The 16,545-nt window shown below is 38.6% G+C and overlaps 1 protein-coding gene and 1 long non-coding RNA gene across 3 annotated transcripts in view; one reads left to right on the plus strand and one right to left on the minus strand.

Moving 5' to 3' along the window:
* Positions 1-1,587: 1,587 nt before the first annotated feature.
* LOC106696897 lies at positions 1,588-3,496 on the minus strand. Its single transcript, XR_001347880.2, has 2 exons — positions 3,436-3,496; positions 1,588-1,779 (listed from the first exon to the last, which is right to left on the minus strand). It is a non-coding gene; the product is annotated as an uncharacterized LOC106696897 (long non-coding RNA).
* Positions 3,497-3,792: 296 nt separating this feature from the next.
* The window catches only part of MPHOSPH6 (M-phase phosphoprotein 6), a 22,954-nt gene continuing 10,201 nt past the window's right edge, over positions 3,793-16,545 (plus strand). For both annotated transcript variants that reach the window (XM_023752580.1, XM_006087038.3), the window contains exons 1-2: positions 3,793-3,896; positions 8,687-8,799. In XM_023752580.1, the coding sequence (XP_023608348.1) occupies positions 3,846-3,896; positions 8,687-8,799 (164 nt within the window). In that variant the 5' untranslated portion in view covers positions 3,793-3,845. The remainder of the gene's footprint in view (positions 3,897-8,686; positions 8,800-16,545) is intronic.

Below are 16,545 nucleotides of genomic sequence, written 5' to 3' on the forward strand. Positions count from 1 at the left end.
TAATAGGGGGGGTGGGCACGGAAGCAGCCGATCAATGATTCTCCTCCCCATCATTAATGTTTCTCTCTCTCTCTCTCTCTCTCTCTCTCTCTCTCTCCCTCCCTCCCTGCTTTCCTCCCTTCCTCTCTAAAATCAATAAAAATATATTTTAAAAATGTTTTAATTTTATTTTTGTTCCAAATCTTTGAAATGTGATATTTTACACTTATAGCCCTTCTCAACTCAAATGCTAAATTTTCAGTTTTAAGTAAAATGTAGTCCTTCCAAAATAATAAAATGTATATAAGAGGAAAATATTTTACATTGCTAAGGTTTTAAATTTAACTAAAATCAAACATTCAGTTCCTCAGTTACATTGGCCACATTTCAAGTGCTTGGTAGCAACATATGACTACTTAATCAGGTGCATATGGTGGGGAAAATATAATTAACTAATAATAATACAGGAGTAAACTTTTACAACTCACAATTGTAAATCTACTTTTGCTCTACCCCATATAATTGGCTATACTAGTAAGAGTGAAGAGACTCAGGAGCCCTTTTCTTGATAGATCTAGTATTTGGAAGGAATTAGAGGTTTTCACACTTCTAACAAATTTCATTATGAAAAGATTCAGAATTATATGAAGACCTATAGAAATATCTCTCCCCCAAAATGTTTCCTTGCCTGTGTAACTAAAACAGGTTAACACATTATTGAGTTTGAGATTATCCTCTGTATCCTAAAATTTAGTGATATAGAGATCAGAGTTATCTTCCCTGTCAGGGAGTTTAATTTAGAGTTAAAAATAACTTCTCATTTATTATATTTAGATGGGTGGGAAGAGATTTTGAAGGTTAGCTTTAATTATAAATAGTTCCACTGTCAAATAAAAATGTAGAATTTTGAGTGGCAGGTTGAAGAATTTGACCTTCATACCTCAGATATTAAGTTATTGTACATTTTGGAGTAGAAGAGTACATAATGAAGTCCATGCTTCCAGAAAGCAAATCAGAATCCATTGTGCAAGTAGACTGGTAACAACAGAGGTCTGTAGAGAAAATGTGGAGCTTCTAGCATCCTTAGCTGGTACATACTCTTATTTTCCTCTTACATTGACAAGACAGGAGCTTATCCTTCAAAATCTAGTTCATCAAAATCTAGTTCAAAGTCAGCTGTTTCCTGGAAGCAGTTGTCAGACTGAGTCACTTCACCTCTGATCCCACCGAACTTCTTTCCAAATCCTAAACAGAAGTCAAATCATAGAGAAACTATAGTATGGTTGTAGCGGAGGAGGGGATGGAGAATTATTGTTTAATTGGTGCATTTTCCATTTTACAAGATGAAGAGTTCCGTGGATGCATGGAGTGATGGTAGCACAGAACTAAATGATTAAAGGGCCTTTCCCCAGCCTAACTCCTTCCCTTTCAGGTCACAACTTAGATGTCCTTCCCTTTTCCAGGCCAAAAGGGTTTAGGTACATTTGCTATACCCTCTTATGAACTCCATACTTTTCTGATAGGGCTTTCATTCCAATTACAATCTATAGCAAATTATGTGGTATATTAGTTTGCTAGGGCTTCCATAACAAAATGGTACAGACTGGGTAGCTTAAACAACAAAACTTTATTTTTTCACAGTTCTGGAGGCTGGAAGTTCAAGATCAAGGTATAGGCAGGTTTAGTTTCTCCTGAGGCTTCTCCTTGGCTTTCAGAAGGCTGCCTTCTTCCTGTGTCCTCACATGGCCATTCCTCCGCGCATGTGCATTCCTGGTGTCACCCTGTGTGTCCAAATTTCCTCTTCATATAAAGACACCAGTCAGACTGAATTAGGACCTACCATAAAGGTCTCATTTTAACTTATCACCACTTTAAAGGCCCCATTTCCAAATACAGTCATATTCTGAGACGAAATTCTTTTTTTTTTATTGCTTAAAGTATTACAAAGGGTATTACATATGTCTCCTTTTTTTCCCCCCGCCCTTGACAATCCCCTGGCCTCCCCTACCCCCCAGTGTCTTATGTCCATTGGTTATGCTTATATGCATGCATACAAGTCCTTTGGTTGATCTCTTACCCCCCTCCCTCCTGCCCCCCAACCCTCCCTGGCCTTCCCGCTGCAGTTTGACAATCTGTTTGAGGCAGCTCTGCTTCTGTATCTATTATTGTTCATAAGTTTATAATGGTCTTTATTATCCATGAATGAGTGAGATCATGTGGTATTTTTCCTTCATTGACTGGCTTATTTCACTTAGCATAATGCTCTCCAGTTCCATCCATGCCGTTGCAAATGGTAGAAATTCTAATGAACTTTGGAGGAACACATTTTAACCCTCTTACCTCTGTTGTTCCCACTTGATAAACTGACAACTCTTGTCTTGTTCTCATTTCAGGATCTTTAGAGTTGCTATTCCCTCTTTTTAGAATATTCTACTTCCAATTTTTCATACAACAGGTTTTACTCAACTTTCCAGCCTGAGCACTATCATCTGGCAAGAACCATCCCAGACCACCTTATTTAAATTAACCCTAAAAGTCCCTCTATCACATCACTTTTTTTTCTTCCATGGCACTCACCAGAATGCCAGCTCCAGGAAAAGGAGGTTATGTGTTTTTCTCAACTATTGTAGCCCAGATATCAGCCCAGTGTCTTGTGACACTGGACTAATGAACTCATGGGCCAATGAATTTTATAACCACTTACCACAGTATAATGACTTTATTTAATCCACTGAGAAAACCTGCCCAGGAGGGGTCACATTTTTATGAAACTTTCTGAATCTCAGCTCCAACACTTACTAACCGTGAGATCTCTGGCAAGTCACTTAACCTCTGTGGGCCTCAGGTTCCCCAACTGTACGCCAACAATTCCTTCTTCACAGTTCTTCTGAAGATTAAATAACATAAGGCTCGTATGCTACCCAGCACAAGACTTTGGCCTATCGCACACGCTATCAATTGAAATGCTAATGGGCTGGATGTTTTCCAAAGTGCGGCACCTGTGGATAGCGTGAAAATGTCTTTAGGGGGCACAGACCATTGAAGCTATTATCCTTTCAATTCTTTGGATTAAAATAAGGCCTTCTTTCCTCATATGTCTTTACTATCTCCTGCTTTTCTTTTTAACGGAAATAGCATGTAGGTTCAAGGACACACAACAGTTAATACGTGAATTTAACATTGTTTTCTATTGCATTTCTGAAGCCAGGCTGCCCGGGTTTACACCCACCTCCCTCAGTCTGACTTCGGCCCAGTTAAGGAACCTCTCTATTCCTCAACTTACTCAAATGCAACGCGGGGACAAGGACAGTACCACCTCCACGGGGTGTCGTGAATATAAAATGAACTATTACGCGTAAAGCGATGCAGGACATAGGAAGCCCGCCATCCACGTTAGAAACATGTGAAAGAAACGGTCCAGGCGGGAAGGTTTGGCAACAGTCTCAAATGTCTCACCAGGACAACTGAGTCAGCGACGCGCGGCAGGACCGGGCCTGTGAGGCGGGGCGGCACTCGCCACCGCCAGACCTGCGGCTCGGCCGGGCGCGGGGTCTGAGGGGCCGGCCGAAGCCCCCGAGGGACCAGAGCTCGGGCCTCCTCCGGCTTCGGCCTCTTTGGGTCTCCCTCCCGTTGTTGAGAGACTCGTCCCTGCGTGGGCGGTCGCGCCCTTACCCTGAGTTTCCTCCACAGGTAAGCTCTCCCCCGAGGCGGACGCGAAGAGCCCGGGAGTGTTCTGGCGCGAGAAACAGGGGCGGGGCCACGGGGCGGGGCGGCGTACGCTACGTAAGACGCCGCCGCTGTGTGCGTCGTAGTGCGCATGCGCGGTGGGCTGCGTAGCGGAGATCCGGACCCCGGCGGGAGCCAGCATGGCGTCTGAGCGTAAAACTAAGTTGTCCAAGAATTTGCTGCGCATGAAGGTACGGGGCGCGGGGGGAGCCAGGATGGGAGGGCAGGGCCACCGGGGCCTCCTGGCCTGGACGAGGCCGGGGCAAAGGGCGTACAAGGGCCCCAGAGGGCCTCCAGCTCTCGCGTTCATTCATTCACTTAGCGCCTGCTGTGTGTTAGGCCCTGGGAACTGGATTAGAAATCCGGCTGGTTCTCTCCTAAAGCCAGCTGTCGAATAGGAGAGACAGAGACGTAAAAGTGGACACAGCGTAATAAGAGCAGTGATGCCGGGAGCGCCGGCCAGGAACTTCGGGCTTCTGCGGGCAGCGGTGCTTTAGTAGAGACTGAAGGGTAGGTGGGAGGGTAGGGGCATAGCAACATAAACTGAGGCAAGAGAGTGTTCAGAAGTCTGAGAGGCAAAACCCAAAAATTCTATGCTGCGTTTGAAGAACTAAAGATAATTCTGTATGTCTGGAAGGCAAGTAGCAAGAAATGGGCCTGAAAAAGTAGGCAGGTCACAGCAGGGAATTTTAGGCCAGGCTAAGGATATTTTTCTTTATCTTGTGAGCATTGGGAAGCTGTTGAGTTCGGGGAACAGTATCATTAGCTGTGCCTCTTATTCTGTCCTGTGGGTAATATTTAGTGAAAGAAAGGCCCAACGGGGTCCAAAATTGCAGTCAGAAAGACCACCCAGAAGTTCTGGTGATCTGGGTGAGTGTTGCAGTGGTGGTGCTATGGAATTATAACAGTTGATGAGGTGAAAGTGAGTTATGTCAAGCAAAATTTACTTTTATATTTCAGATTTAACCAAATAAGATAAAAATGGACAAAAACAAGGGTAGTTAAAATGAATACAGAAATTAAAACGGGAAACAACCAATCCTTAAAACTTAAATAATAGCAGCAAACATTTTAGTTCTTGCTATGTGCCAGACACTGTTCTAAGTGCTTTGTATATAGGAACCCAATAATTCCACATAGTCCCTTGAGGTGGGTTAGTATCCCTCTCTAACAGTGGAGGCAACTGAAACGGAGAAGTAAGTAACTTGCCCAAAGTTACTTACTGCTAATAAACAGTGTAGACAAGACTCAAATTCAGAATTCTGTCCCTAGACCCCATTTGCTATCAATTACTACTGGTTGCTGAACACTTACAGATGTAAACTGTTAAATGTTATGTTTAGAGGGGTGCGCAATTTTCAGGAAGAGGAAGCAAGGCGTAAATAACGTTCTGAAAGATTGAAGAGTAAATATTGCATGTGCAAAATGTGAATTGAATTGAGCTAGGATGTAAATAGGGATGAATAGGGTGATTGAAAGTGAAGGGTAAGTCAGCATAATTTATAGTTTCTAAAGCATTTCTTCCATGCATATTAGCAAAATTTGAATCTTTACTGAACAGAGTTTTCTCTTGGTTTATGATTTGCAATCATGTAGATTTCAAGGAAGTGGAGTGGATTGACAAAGCAAGCACTGAAAAGATTTTAGAAGTTTAACTCTTGGAATAAGTCAAATGAAGATGTACTGGATAATTAAGGACCAGACCAAAGATCTGACTTGAAAGTTAGGAATGAAGAAATTAACTCTAAAAAATCATCTACCCCTTACCTGAGTGGTTGAGAGAGACTCAACTAGACATTGGAAGCAAAGAAGAGGTTCTCTATTTGGGTTCCAACTTCTGTCATTGTTAAGAAAGAACTCATTGGCAGGATAGCAGGAGACACTATATATACAGATAGAGTGGAATGTCTTATGAGAAGGACTGAAGCAGCTGCCTGAGGTTATTGTATTCAGTGTAGCTGTTCAAGAGCTAAATATAGAGCAAGAATGACAGGGTAGAGAATTTAATAGAGACTCATTTATTTTCCATTGTACTTGAAGTCTGACTTGGGTCATCTATTGGGAACTGGAGGTCGATCCTGATGGGAAGTAGAAAGTGAAGGATGTAGGTAGAAGGTCTGTGACTATGATGGAAATATAGAGAAGGTACTTATTTGTGATAACTCTTTTGGACTCAAGACAGGAGTTAGTGAACTTTTTCTGTAAAGGAATAGGTAAATACTTAAAGTTTGTGGGCCAGTCTGTCTAACCAACTTGGCCCTTGTACCTCAGAACCAAATGAGTATGGCTTTGCTCCAGTAAAACTTTATTTACAAAAACAGAAGTTTAGCCTAAGGACGATATTTTGTGATACCTGTTCCAAGCCCTTGTTGTGAGTAAAACTAAATCAGTAGCTTTAGAGTATGTTCTTAGGTGCTGTGGAGAAAGAATTGAACAGCTGCCTAAGTCTGGAGTTGCTTCATTCATACTCACAGGGTTTTCTATCCTTTCCATATGTATGGAAAAATGTGTGTGTGTATTTTGGTACATATGAATATGGCTATTTCTATACCATAAAGAATATCTACTTAAAAATAGGAAGTAAAAGGGCAGTTGGACAGGATTTGTGAGTTTTACCATGAAGAATATGAGTAATGGGATAAGACATCTATGTTTAAAGAGAACCAGCTAAGAAAGGAAATCTGGAAAAATAAGACAAGTCTAGAATCAGTTCCATTCAGAAAACCTTTATTGAACTCTTTTCTGTGTACCAGTTGCAGCCTACGAACCAATAATGCAAAATGAATAAGAGATGTGGTCTGCATTCACAATCTTAATCTTTTAGGAGACATCTATCTATATATATAAAAGTCTAAGCGACCGTTTGGTAGCTGTGACACGCATTGACCACTAGGGGGCAGATGCTCAACACACAAGCATGGAAACATGGAACAGACTGATGAATCTCCGAGGGAAGGGCCGGGGGAGGGTAGTAAGAGATTAACCAAGATCTTATATGCATACTAGAGGCCCGGTGCATGGATTTGTGCACCAGTGGGGTCCCTCGGCCTGGCCTGCGGGGATCGAGCCAAAACCGGCAGTCTGACATCCCCCCAAGGGTCCCGGATTGCTAGAGGGTGCAGGCCCCGAGGGACCACACTGGGCCTCTAATGAACAGTATTTATAAAGCCAGTATTTATAAAGCTGTATTAGAAGCAAGGAATGTTTATCAAAGGACACGTGCTCTGGACCTTCACGAGTAAGTATGTTGCCAGGCAGAAGATAGAAGCATAATGTTGAATAGCAAAGGCAGAAGAACTGGGAAGTACAGGGTTTGCTTTCCAGAAACTGCCTGTTCTTTCCTGGAATGAGGGTATAAGCACAGGTAAAAGGATGAGGACAGATGAACGAACAGTGCAAAGCCGGGACATTGATGGTGGTACAATCCACACAGTTTACCCAGATTTCACCATTTTACTTGCACTCAAGTGTGTTGTGTGTGTGTGTGTGTGTGTGTGAACTTTCCATACAATTTATTGTATGTAGATTTATCTAACTGCCATCACATTCAAGATACAAAGCTTTTCCATCATCACCTTTGTGTCATCCCTAACCCCTGGCCATCATTAATCTATTATTCATTATTATTATTTTGTTATTTCAAGGATATTATATAAATGGAATCATACAATATATAATCTTTGAGATTGGCCTTTTTCACTCAGCATAATTCACTTGAGACCCAGTTAAGTTGTTGAGTGTTATGAATAGTTCCTTCCTTTTTATTGCTAAGTCGAATTCCATGTTATGGATGTTCTATGGTTTATTTTAGCCATTCACCTATTGAAGAGTATTTTGATTGTTTACAGTTCTTGGCTAGTACAAATAGAGCTACTGTGATTATTTATGTGTAAGTTTTTTGAGTAAACTAAGTTTTCATTTCTCTGGGATAAATGTCCAAGAAGACAATTACTGGGTCATATGGTAAATTCATGTTTAGTTGGATAAGGAACTATGTATTTTCCACAGAGGAGGTAATTTTCTCACATCCTCATCAGAATTTGTTGTTATTTATTTGTGAATGTTTTTCAAGTCATTTCATTTAGTAGTCATTGGTAAAGCCCTGATGCCTAAAAATGTTTATGTGTTTGAAAGAGCTGGAGTTGAGGGAAGCATAATATAGGATAAAGGAAAGAAATAGAGCCTGGATAAAGAAAAGAAATAGGGGTAATGGAAATCAGTATAATCCTAGACCTAACTGCTGGATGATTTCTAAATTTATTTTTTCCTGTTATTAATATTTCATCATTTTGCTGTGATTAACTTCTTGGTTTGCCTATCCCCTGGAAATAGCGCTATTGTTTGTACTAGGGAGAGACTAGAGCAGGACTGCTATTTTCTCTACTGGCCTATTTTGAGTTGAGCTTCTACAGATCTATCTTCTATCTATATAAATAAAAGCCTAAGCCACTGGTCGACCAGTCACTATGATGTACACTAACCACCAAGTGGCAGATGCTCAAGGCAGGAGCTGCTCCCTTGTGGTCAGTGCGCTCCCACAGCAGGAGCACCACTCAGCTGACCGAGGGGTGCCATTCACAGGGCTCACTGCTGGCCACCACAGCCTGGAGACTGCAGTGGAGCGCCAGTGAGCCTACCAAGCAGTGTCAGGCACAGTGGGGCCAGGATGAGCAGGAGCAGCTGGCGGCGTTGGACTGCCAATTTCGGCTTGATCCCCGCAAGCCATACCAAGGGACCCCACCAGTGCATGAATCCGTGCACTGGGCCTCCTGTTGTAAAATAAAGAGCAGCCATATAGTTGATCAGCATTTCAGAGGATAGATACAAGTGAAGAGCAGGTTTTATGGAGTCCTCAATCATGGGGTGGGATTTCTGGAGAAATGGGGAAGAACAAGTGAAAGAATAAAGTTATTTGAGGTTTTTTTTTAACTCTAAGTTGGGAACATTAGTTGCTGGCACTGATTTTGTTTTGATTTGACAGTTCATGCAAAGGGGACTGGACTCGGAAACTAAGAAACAACTAGAAGAGCAAGAAAAGAAAATCATTAGTGAAGAGCATTGGTACTTGGATTTACCAGAGCTTAAAGAGAAAGAGTAAGTTTTATTAGAAATTACATTAATGGCACTTTGGGCATTCAGAGTGAAATCTCTATAAATGTAACTCATCATTCCAGTGACACAAAGCCCATGAAATAGCATCAATTCAGTTTCTTGAAATAGCCTTACAAGTAGTTTTCTAAAATTGTTAAACCTATAAGAGGTCTACATTTTGACTGACCCTTGGCTATCACTTATAATATTATCCCTTTTTTTTGGCATTGCATGAAGGAATCTAGTCCATATCTCTGGTAGTAACTGGGGACCTTTTATGAGATTCTATAATGTACTTGCTACATATTAAGTTCTAAAGATTAGGTTTGTACTTCTGGGCTCTCTAGTTTTATTTCAGTTTAACAGAATTTTTCATTAGACTGAGCTTCTTAAACACAGGTCAAGACATTTTTGTTTTGTTTCTTTTCTCTTTTTTAAAAAAATAGTTTTTATGTATTTCAGAGAGAGGAAGGGAGAGAGAAAGATAGAAACATCAATGATGAGAGAGAATCATAAGTCACCTGCCTCCTGCACACTCCTTACTGAAGTTTGATGAACCTGCAACTCGGGTATGAGTCCTGACCAGGAATTGAACTGTGACCTCCTGGTTCATAGATCAATGCTCAACCACTGACCCACACTGGCTGGGCTTTTAAAAAATATTTTACTATTAATACCAATTATCTAAACATTCATTGAGTCTGTAATGTGTGCTAGGAACAGGGCTAAGCACTTTACATCTCTTTTTTTTGTTTTGTTTTGTATTTTTGGGGGGGTTTTTTAATCCTCACCCAAGGCTATTTTTCCCATTGATTTTTAGAAAGAGGGAGGGAGGGTGAGAGAGAAAAAGTTAAAAACACTGATGTGAGAGAGACGCATCAATCAGTTGCCTCCCCCACGTGCCCCAACCTGGGCTGGGTATTGAACCTGCAACCCAAGTACATGCCCTTGAACAGGAATCAAGCATGAGAGAGACCCTTCAGTGTTCGGGCTGGGGTTGTAACCATTGAGCCATACACATCTTTTAATTATTTAATCCTCATAGCAAACTTGAGAGCTGGCTACTATATTTTATCCATTTTATAGTTGAGGAAACTGAAGCTTAAGAGAAAATAACTTGCTCAGTGTCACCAGGCTAGTCCTTACTAAAGCTGAGATAACACACTAGACCAGTGGTCGGCAAACTCATTAGTCAACAGAGCCAAATACCAACAGTAAAACGATTGAAATTTCTTTTGAGAGCCAAATTTTTTAAACTTAAACTATATAGGTAAGTACATTGTTATTAACTTAATTAGGGTACTCCTAACCTGGCCTTTGCTAAAAACATCCTCAATCTGAGGGGCCGACCTCAGCGAACGTAGCCCCACTTCTTCTAACGCCACTTCTTCAAAATAGACTCGCCCAGGCCGAAAACCGACTTCTGCGCATGGGCCACGAAGTTTCGATCGCACGTGGTATTTTGTGGAAGAGCCACACTCAAGGGGCCAAAGAGCCGCATGTGGCTCGCGAGCCTCAGTTTGCCGACCGCTGCACTAGACCATTGGTCTTCCACTGTAAGCTTGTTTGGTGATTGATAAATAATTTTGAATGAAGGAGTGATGGATCCACATTATCCATTAATTTATGTAAATTTTTCTGGAAGCTACTTAACAATTCTTCTTGATGCTTGTCTTACCTTAATAAGCTCTGTGCTAAGATGGTTTTACTTAAACTTTGTGAAAGAACTAAAGATACTGCTTATTATCTTCAGGCATGTTTATGTTTTTCCTTTTTGTACCTTATTCTTTGTTTTTAACATGTTACACTCCCTTGTTCATTTGGGTGATTGTCTCTGGATCTTTTAGAAGGTTAGATGCTCCTCTCTCCAAAGATAAAAAGTATGTCCCACCAGGAGGGGTCGGAGAAAGCTACTTTGTTTTCTCTGCTTGCTTCTCTGTGTACTTGCTTTTTTTTTATTATTGCTTATCAGAGGAAGGAAGATGTTAAGGAGGTAGGGGAAGATAATGCCAGAGATGGTATGGATTTAGAAGCAGGGAGTGTAGAAAAGGGCCTTTACTGACTGGTAAGGAGCTATAATTTCATTTTATGCCTTGACTACACTTGCACAAAGTATCCCAGATATTCCAGGAGGATTTCCATCTTGTTTTCAGTATCCCCTGCCCCAACACAGTATATTATTCCCAGAAAAATGACCTTTAGATTTCTTTCCTAGGAGTTAAATGTCTCAGTTCATTTGAGCTACTATAACAAAATACTACAGGCTGGGTAGCTTATACACAACAGAAATTTATTTCTTACAGTTTTAGAGGCTAGAGATCCAAGATCAGGAGAATGTGTGCCTAAATTTAGATTCCCTTAGGGAGAGGTGGTCCTGCAGGAAGTGAGGTGCTAACTGGACTATAATGGTGGAACCTAAAGAACAGTGGTTCTCAATGTTTTGGACTCAAGGTTTATTTACATTTTTAAAAAAATATTTAGAACCCATAAAAAACTTCTTAAAGACAGGTCAAGACAACTAGAAGAGGAAGAAAAGAAAATCATTAGTGAAGAGCACTGGTACTCTTCATGTTGATATTTATATAAGAAATTAAAACATTTTTAAAATATTTATTTAAAAAACAAATGCATTACATGTTAACATAAATAACACATTTTTGCATGCAAAAGAACTTTTCCAAGACAAAAAAAAATATTAGGGATAAAAATGGCATTGTTTTACGTTTTTGCAAATCTCCTTAATGTCCAGCATTATAGAAGACAGCTGGATTCTTCTCTAACTCCTGCATTCAGCTTGTTATTGGATGTTGTTTTGATTGAAGTACATAAAGAAAGTCCACCCCATACTTGATGATGTAGTTGAGGATAGAGGGGTGTTGTAATACCTTTTTCAGATAATTCTTTGATACTACTCCAAAACTCAATAAGTAGTAGTTTCTTAGATATTAACTGCAGAGAGGAACCTAAAAACATCTTTGTCATAATCATTGGTCTATCTTATATTTTTAATAGATCTTTTGTCAATGCATAATTTCATAACATCATGCATTTCTCATTTGGAATATATTAGCTTAATGAATTATATAGATTTTTCCAAATAACTCATTTTATTGTACAGTATCAAAAATTACATCATTAATATTACTGTGGGATTCATCAGAAAAGGCTTTAAGTATTGGGAACCTGTCAAGCCCAAAATGACATATACAAGCTATTCAAAATTCTGTTTTTTGCTTTAAAGCTTGAATTTTATTATTGGCAATAAGTGTTGTCAGTTGTTTCCCTTGAAGTGACATATTTACTTTATTTTATGTTCAAGAAAATATCTGCTAAGTACCCAAGTTTGAAAACTACAGTTATGGTGTATCAAGAAAAAAGTAGTGCCGTAACCGGTTTGGCTCAGTGGATAGAGCATCGGCCTGCGGACCGAAAGGTCCCAGGTTCGATTCCGGTCAAGGGCATGTACCTTGGTTGCGGGCACATCCTCAGTAGGAGGTGTGCAGGAGGCGGCTGATTGATCTTTCTCTCTCATCGATGTTTCTAACTCTCTATCTCTCTCCCTTCCTCTCTGTAAAAAATCAATAAAATATATTTTTTTAAAAAAGAAAAGAAAAAAGTAGCTAGTTCAACTCACAACTCAATCACACAAGTGCATTTTCTCAAGACAGTCATACTTCACCAATCAGAAGTATCCTATAAATGCTTCCCATTTTGTGTAGAGAATATTTGTAAAAAGTGTAATCAAGGGCTGAGATCAATAAAAATTAATAAATTTTTAGTGCTTCATCTTCTAGGACATAATTATTGGCCTTTTTTTAATGTGAAATTTAGCGGTAGACAGTGTAATGACTGCTAGTATAGTCTGGTATCACTACTTTAATTTATAATAAGATGTGATTTTCCCCCTAATAGCTTTTGCACACACTGTGCAAATATCAACCTAGTAAAAAGGGCAAATAACGTCTTAGTATTATCAGGGAACATCCTAGTGTTATGAGGGTAGACTTTCTTTATGTACTTCAACCAAGACATTTTGACCTCCTACCATTTTTACCTTCTCTCACTCTTCCTAGGTCATAGAGGCTTCCTTAATGTTTCCCAGGAAGGCCACTTACATTCTCCTTTCAGGGCCTTTACTTTTAACTAGTCCTGGTATTTTTCCCCTGGTATCCTCATATCTTGTTTCTCACTCTCTTTTGAATTTTGCTCAGATACCATCCCATCCAAGAGGCCTACCCAGACCACACCTTATAAACCAACCAAACACAAATTTTTAGATAAAAAGAATTTGAATGAATTGGATAGAATTCTATTTTCGTGTTTCTTGGTTTTAAAGGTGGATATGCTGGATCATATGGTTGGCATATATGTAACATAGGAGAAGCTTTCAGATCAGTCTCCAAAGTGATTGTACCATTTTTCACTTTCACTAAGGTAGTATAGGAGTTCATACCCTTTCAATATTTTGTGTTATTGTTTTAATTTTATTTTAGCATTCTAGTGATATCTCATGGTTTTTAATTTGCATTTTCCTGGTGATGAATAATGTTAAAGAATGCTTATTGGCCATTTCCATATCTACCTTTATGAAGTCCCTATTCAAATTTTTCATCCTTTTTTTTTTTAAGTGGTTTTTGTCATTTTTTTCTAACATTCTGTATTACATATTTTTCTACTCCTCTATATATCTGTCAATCTATTTTATTTTTTATGTATTTCACAGTAAGTAGTAGGCATAAGTACATTTTATCCCTTAATTAGAGTTCGATATTTACATAGAGCTTTTTCTTTTTAAGGTAGAATTTACATACTTCTGTACAGATAGTTCTTTATATTCTAAATTCAAATTCTTTGCCAGATATACATATGTATTGTGAATATTTTCTCCTAGTCTGTGGTGTGCCTATTTATTTTCTTGTGTTTTGATAAACAGTTTTTATTAATTTTGTTTCATTAATTTTTTTCCTTTTATAGTTAATTCTTTCTCCTGTTTAGTGAATCTTTGCCTGTACCAAGGTTGCAAATATATTCATTCTCTGTGTTTTCCTCTAGAATTTTTGTGAATTTTATTTATGCTCTGTCTCTGATTTTATGTATATGGTGTGATGTAGGATTCAAGGTTCTTCTTTTCTTTTTTTTTTTAGATAACCAGTGATCCCAGTACCATTTATTAAAAATACTTTACTCATTTCATTGTTTTGATGCTCTAGTCAAAAATCAATATGCTATGTTAATATGGGTCTATTTCTGGACCTTAGCCTGTGTGTTGATATATTAGCTTGATTACTATGGATCGCAGTGAGTCTTGATATCAGATAGTGTAAATTTTCACTTTTATTCTTTTTCAAGATTGTTTTGCTAGCCTACATCTTCTGCTTTCCCATATAAATATTAGAATCACCTTGTTAATTTTTCCCCCATCATCTCCTTACCCCAAAAAAGTAAGATATTGAATGGCATTGCACTGACTCTATAGATCAATTTGGGGTAACAAAATTGTCTTCCAATCCATAAATATGATATATCCATATATTTAGCTATTATTTAATTTCTGTCAGCAGTGGTTTATAGTTTTTTTGTGTAGGGATTCTGTATAAGTATACCTCTACATATTTCAAATTTTTAAATTCTATGATGGCCTTTTCCTAAAAATTTATTTTATGTATGTAGAAATTGATGGTTATATGTTGACTTTGTATTCTATAACTATGCTAAATTGACTCACTCTAGTAGGTATTTTTTGAAGATTTCTTAAGATTATTTGCATATGCATTTTTGTCACTGACCAAAAAAAAGAAAAGTATACCTTTTATTTATTTCATTGGTTAGGACCTCCAGAACAATGATAAGAATGGACATCCTTGCATTGTTTCTGCTCCTAGGGGGAAAGCATTAATATGTTTACTTTTAAATATGAAGTACTGTGTGTTCTCATAGATGCCCTTTATCAGTGTGAGATATTTTCCTTCCCTAGCTTACTAAGGATTTTTATAATGTTAAATTTTATGAAAACATTTTTGATGAGATAAGTATATGATTTTTCTTCTGTGGGGATTATATTGATTTTTGAATGTCAAAGCAACCTTATATTTATGAAACAAATCCCACTTGGCATTTATTTATAATATGTATTTTAATTTATTAATATTTTAATAATGAGTTTTGTATCAATATTCATAGAGGGTATTGGAATATAGACTTCTTATAATGCCTTTAGCTTGGGCAGTAGCATAACTTTGGAAGTGTTCCTCCTCTTCTCATTTCTTAGTTTGTGTAAAATTGATATTATTTCTCCCTTAAGTGTTTGATAACATTCACCAGTGAAGCCATTTGGACCTGGAGTTTTCTCTTTGAGAATATTTTTTAATATGAATTCATTTTCTTTAATAGGTATAGGACTATCCTGATTTTTCACTTTAGTTTTTTTTCTAAAATTTTTATTTGGTAATGTTTTCATTTCCATTTTTTAATTCACATTATTTGTATCTTTCTTCCATTCATATTTCCCTTTAAATTCTTGACCATATTTATAATAGCTATTTTAATGTTTTTTTATTAATTCAATCATTTTTCTTTTTTTATTGACTTGTTTTCTGTTAATGGGTCAAATTTTTCTGCTTCCTTACATGTCTAGTGCTTTTTTTTTTTTAATCCTCGCTCGACGATATTTTTTTTCATTCGTTTTTAAAGAGAGGAAGGGCTGGGGGGAGATTGATTGATGTTAGAGAGAAACATCAGTCAGTTGCCTCCCATATGAGCCCCAACTGGGAATCGGACCCACAGCCTTTTGGTGTATGGGACAATGCTCCAACCAAATGAGCCACCCAGCCAAGGCTCTAGTAATTTTTGTGGGCTATACATTATGTTATATTGCTGAGTACCCATCCTTAATAAAGGGTTGAAATTTGTTACATTAGGCATTTAATTTACATACTGACCAGCTTGATCCCTGTTTTTGTTAGAGTAGGTTTTATAGCCTTTACTCTAGGGCTAGCTTAGTAGTACTCTAAGGTGTGACCTTTCTATTCATTGTCACAGGGTATTCAACTTGGTCTCTTCATTTTTGGTACAAAAGTCAAACATTTCCATCCTCTGTGCCAAGTCTCATATTTGTTCAACATACAATTCCAGGGAAAATTTTCTTTCCCAGGTGTGGTAAACTGAAAAATGGTCCCTCAAATAATATCCAGGCCTTCATCCCTGGAACCTGTATTACCTTATATCCCCAAATTGACTTTACTAATGTGATTAAGTTAAAGATCTTTAGATGGGGAGATTATTGTGGATTATCTCGGTGAGATCTAAATGCAGTTAATTATATCTTTATAAAAGGGAGACAGAGAGATTTCATACACACAGAGGAGAAGACATTGTGGCCATGGAGGCACAGAGTGAAGTGATGCAATCACAAATCAATGAATACTGGATGCCAACATAAGCTGGAAAGGCAAGGAATGAGTTCTTTTCTCCCTGAGCTGCCTCAAACTGATTTGTCGGACTGCAGTGGGAAAGCCACCCACAAAATCATTTGGTCTGGCCCTGCCAAGGCATTAGGAGTGAGTTAATTAAATGTTTGACCAAATATAGCAGGCTGACTTTTAAGTTGGTAATTGTGTATGGCCCACGAATCCTCCTATATAATAAAAGGCTAATATGCAAATTGTCCCCTCTACCAGGAGTTTGACCAGGGGGGGGGCAGCCGGCCTACTGCCCGCAGAAGGTGTATGTCCAGTCGAAGGCCGTATAAGG

This window comes from Myotis lucifugus, unplaced genomic scaffold (genome assembly GCF_000147115.1).
Source record: "Myotis lucifugus unplaced genomic scaffold, Myoluc2.0 scaffold_35, whole genome shotgun sequence".
Classification (NCBI taxonomy): Eukaryota; Metazoa; Chordata; class Mammalia; order Chiroptera; family Vespertilionidae; genus Myotis; species Myotis lucifugus.